This window comes from Berghia stephanieae, chromosome 2 (genome assembly GCF_034508935.2).
Source record: "Berghia stephanieae isolate SIO BIC M18660-M18661 chromosome 2, UCSD_Bste_1.3, whole genome shotgun sequence".
Taxonomy (NCBI): Eukaryota; Metazoa; Mollusca; class Gastropoda; order Nudibranchia; family Aeolidiidae; genus Berghia; species Berghia stephanieae.
In genome coordinates this window covers 112,792,903-112,797,902 of record NC_088361.1, presented here as the reverse complement: position 1 = coordinate 112,797,902, position 5,000 = coordinate 112,792,903, and the positions used below count along the sequence as shown (strand labels likewise).

Genomic DNA, 5,000 nt, shown 5'->3' with positions numbered 1-5,000 from the left:
TTGTCTGTGAAGGAGATTACTTAGTTTTTTTCATGGCCCTGGCTGGGAGGGAAACAGTCAAATGCATAGTTATTGTTTTGGGAGATGATATTTTTTTCCTTGTAAATCATCTCTCTGTTATGTATTAGTATATTTGTTATTTTTTAATGTATACTGTAAGCATTGGAGTGTGTTCCTCTTTGTTGGATTTTGTTCTTGTGTCCGGATGAGACTTATAGGTGATCTCAAACTAAGTACATTGGTGATATGCTCTTGGAATCTACATCTGATCCCTTTTTGTTCCCAGTTCCCCTATGTCTTACTTTCTCTTGGATGCTTCAATTGTAATTCTAGAACTTTTTACTATCCCATTTTCTTCCTTTTTACAGGCGCTGATATAACCTAAATGTGTTGCAAGCGCCGTAAAACCATTAAAAACAAAACAAAAACAAACATAAAAGAGCAAGCCAGGAAAGAACAATGACTAATTCTCATGTTCAAAATTACAAATATAATGATGGTCATCTCATCACAGAACAACTAGACATACAACGAAATTCACGCATTCAAAGAAAAACCCACCCAAAATACTAAAACACCAATCTACAAACTCAAACATCTTCAAATATATGCATTTGCACCCCACACTACCAAAGACTGGAACTGGAACGCTCTTCCCGAATCATGTGTGAACACGACAGATTTAGAAACATTCCAACGAAGATTATCAAAATTCGTCAGCCTAAACACCAACAATGGCTGTCACTTTCAACACATCTCTCCGCCCTCGAACACAAATACTCAGAATTAAATCGAATTCGAGTAACATTCAGATTTAGATTCACTCGGCACGCGGCGAAAGTCTTTCTTTTGAAATTTACAGCATTTAATATGAATGTCTTTATAAACAAACACAGCAGTGGGTTCACGTTCGGACTCCATCTGCAAGCTTATCACCCTAGGAAAATAAATATAAATCTTTCTTATCCCTTTGAAAGTGGAATCAAGAAACAAAAAGAAAAACAAAACAGGACCAATACTCACTTGAAGGACACCTCCCTTTAAAGTAGTGTTAGATGCCTCTAAGATTATATCGTCTCCTTGCCAATGCCAAGCTGTTTCGTTAGATGAAGATAAATAGTTCTCAAAGACCTGCCGATTCTGAAATAATATCGGTGTTATGAAAAGAATAGTTGGCTTGCAAAAATAACTGAACTCTTGGAAATCGTTAAACTGTTTAAAAATAGGATAATAATATCCGTATATACTAGGCTTGCCTGAAAAGTCTTGACACCCATTTAATATCTCCGATTGTATCAAACTCACGAGTATAAATTATACATCAAAAAGTGTAATTTATTCTTCTATTAGGTCACCAAATTTCGTTTAGCTGCTATTTCTTGATTGTAATTTATCATATTTGACATTTGAAAGAACCCGGACTCCCAACATGTCGGTCGAAGAAATCACACACAAAAATTATGCAATAAACAGCAGCGTCTTTGCTTCGTTCCCGAAAGGTACCCGAGTTCGATCACCCGCCGCTGCGCTGTGTGGCCTTGAGCAATTCACCTCACTCTAGCTCAATTTGCGGCGCTGTACTGTGGATGACACCTGGGTTATTCCAGTCTTCCTTTGGGATAGACCCTAGAGACAAATTTTCCCTATGGGATGAATAAAGAGAATGTTATTTTATTTTTTCTTGACGTCGTAGAACACCCCCCTAACAGTTCTGATTTAGCTCCAAGTAGCTTATTCCTTTTCTAAAGACTTAAGAGACACCTCAAAGGGGCAAATTTTGGCAGTGATGGCGACTCCATCTGCAAGCGCATCACCCAGAAGGTGCAAGCGGAAGTGACTCGATGGTGTCGAAGTTTATCACGGTAATTCCTCTTCGAGCGATACAATAACTGGTGCATCGTTGGCTGATCTGTGTCGGTGGGAATTGTGACTATGCTGAAATTTAAAATAATGATAAACGGAAAGGAGGTAAACTGAGCTTTGTTTGGATACCTTTCTCAATCTCGTATCTATTATAGTTTTGAAAATACAAGAGCCGCGTCAAGACTTTTCAGCCAACCCTTGTATATGAAATCAAGTTAAGAGCTAAACAAAAATAACAGAAGAATTATTGTATGACTGTTTCATGTCAAACATTACAGACTCCATTATACAACAGATTATTAGAAGAAGGCAGGGGGAAAATATTCTATTTATTAATCATTTATAACTCTACACAGTCTGTTCTTCTTACTTCCACAAGGAAACCCAATTCTTGATATCCAACAACAGGTGTTGCTAAAAGTTTGATCCCAATGAGTTCTCCAACCTTCCGACAATCCGACACGTCCACTCCCATCACGTAGGCCAAAGGAAATAAAGCATAGGAACAAATCAACTGTGGACATACATTGTTATTGTTACATAATTGTCAAATAATGATAATGAAAAGATTTATTAGGGCTTGTTGTTTTCAGTAAATGTGTCTTGCAAAGCGTATCCAGAGGAAAAAAAAACATTATAAATCTGATCATGTTTTGACTTTTAAACATTCTGATCACAAGACATTATATGAACAATTCTAGCCAGCATGAAGAATAAAAAGTACATGTTTTCTTTGTTTAGAACCACGATGGCCGCCGTTGCTGGGCGACGTGACATCAGACTATTGAATCCGGGGGATAACTTTAGCCTTTGTTAACAACTCTTTGTAAGTGCCGGTATAGTCACTGTATTTTTTCCATTTTTATTATTTGCTCTTGAGCGGAAGTGCTGGATAAGTGGACAAAAGTTAAAATTTGATAACATAACCGTATGGAAAATTGTTAGTTTACTTAGTTTAGAGAGGTGTCTTCCTATTCTTTTTAATACGTTTAGTTGTTGAGAGGCCTTAACACGGTAATATTACTGAATCAATATTAAATACTGGGCACTTATTCTGCGTTATTTTGCCTACAACTAGAGCCTGGAGGAACTTGTCTGGATTGGCCTTCATGTAATTTATAAAGAACCAATTAGTAAGGATCTGGCTCCACTTACAGTAAAATAATTTTTACTAAGGGATAATCTGGTTCTTGGGACAATTCAAGAGAGTCTTCAGCCGACCTTAGCGGCCGTGTTGGATTATAATTTTGACGTAATTCATGAGGCACACTGGATCTTGTTTATTTAAGCATTTATGAACAATACTACAAGTTTTACAAAATATTTTCACTAACTGAGAACCAATGGAGATTATATAGAATTTCTTTTATAGGGTCATTCTATTTTTTAATCAGTTTTGCGGATCTGTTCTGAATAGTTTGCAAACGTTGTACCGTTTTGGCCTGCGCACCTAAAAGCAATGAATTACTTTAGTCATACCCGCTGGTTACCAAAGCATGAACAATAATTTGTGTAGTGCTCTCATCAAGAAGATGTCGAATTTTACCAATATTTCTGAAGTGATAAAAGCAAGATCGGTAGGTTTTTGTTATGTGATTCTGCATTGAAGCATTGGAATCAAAGAATGAGTCAATATTTCTTATAGTTGGCAGTTTGCTCTGTATTCAATTTTGAGTCGTCTATGTCAGTACTATCAAGATTATTTTTTCCCCTTTATTTATTGGTGCCAATTAATAAAAGTTCTGTTTTTGAATCGTGTAATTTTAATTTATTTTCTAACATCCAAATCTCAATTGCTAGGCAACAATTTTCAACATTTGATTTCACTGTCTGTTCTTGGCCTGGGTGAAAAGCGGAATATAGTTGCGTGTCATCGGCGTATAGATGGTCGGAACAATATCGAGAAAACACGTTTTATTTGGGGCGACTCTTGTGAAATGACTGGACTCTTGTGAAATAACTGCGCTTTGCGCGTCTTGACTATCGAGGTCCTGACGTATCTTTGCAGCTTTGTCTACAAAAATAGTTGAAAACTTTTCAGCCAGTTGTTGTGGACCTTTTGACGTGGGTAATTTTACACCGATTGCTCAGTTCTTATTATACCATTGATTAATTAGAATATCTTTGTGTTTTTGTTATGGCATTTCGCATGTGGTTTTGTTTACACTCCGAAATTAGTTTATTCGTCAATTGTTTGGTAGCTTTGTAGATTTGCCTGTCTTCGTCTAATCCCTTTTTTCTCTGCTCGTATGCGCTGGTATTTCGTTGATGTTGGGCCTGATGGATTGCAATGTAGAAAAAGAGAGAAAAAAAATCCGCATTGGTGCATTTGTACAGAAATGAATCATAAAGAACGTTTATACGGCTCATATTTCTCTTTCTTCTTATTAAATCTAATTTGTGCATTTAAGCATTGAATAGTGAAAGGAATTCATGTTTTCTCATTGGAGAAAATGCGACAGATTATTAACAACGTATGGCCTGTCATAAATGTAAACAAAGAGCACAAGTATTATTCCGTTTGCAGAGTGCGTTTTACTATTTTTAGAAAGCCTGGAAAGGAACAGTACAATGGTGGGAAGGGATTTTTTAAAAATCGACATTCGTGGTGAAAAAGGTTGAGACAATACAATATTTTGCTCTTTATTCCCTGCAATGGCCATGCTCTTATGAATATGATAGAAATAATAAAAACTAATGGGATTCGAGTTTTGCGACATTTAAAAAAGATCTTTCATTAAAATATATCCTGAACTCACTCCAAACGTTAGCCCTTCAATTCCAGCCCTTTCACCAAACCATGCTCCTAGAGTGTCCATTAGGTTCAAGATGGATATAAAAGCTAACATATTGCTCCATATAGCAGCACAAATAGTGACTGCCATAACTGCGCCTTCCGAGAAGGAATTCAGACTGTTTGATTCTCTGAAAAATAGCAGAGAGGACATTTAAAAAAAAACAAACGGAAGAAATAATTGGTGTCAATTGAGATATAAAAATAGAGCAATATTAAAGATGTGAAAAGTTTATAGATGGTTACAAGTTATTGATAGTATATGGTCATTAATTTTAACGAATTTTTGATGAAACTATCTACAATAATGATTGAATAATGAACCAATGTTTAAAAAAAAAAC

The 5,000-nt window shown here is 36.0% G+C and overlaps 1 protein-coding gene across 3 annotated transcripts in view; it reads right to left on the bottom strand.

Annotated features, from left to right (window-relative positions):
* Window positions 1-5,000, bottom strand: part of LOC144966270 (solute carrier family 28 member 3-like) — a 37,670-nt gene that overhangs the window by 954 nt on the left and 31,716 nt on the right. For all 3 annotated transcript variants that reach the window (XM_078902479.1, XM_078902480.1, XM_078902481.1), the window contains 3 exons: window positions 4,623-4,788; window positions 2,234-2,377; window positions 1,024-1,140 (listed from right to left, as the gene is read on the bottom strand). In XM_078902479.1, coding sequence (XP_078758605.1) covers window positions 1,024-1,140; window positions 2,234-2,377; window positions 4,623-4,788 — 427 coding nt within the window. The remainder of the gene's footprint in view (window positions 1-1,023; window positions 1,141-2,233; window positions 2,378-4,622; window positions 4,789-5,000) is intronic.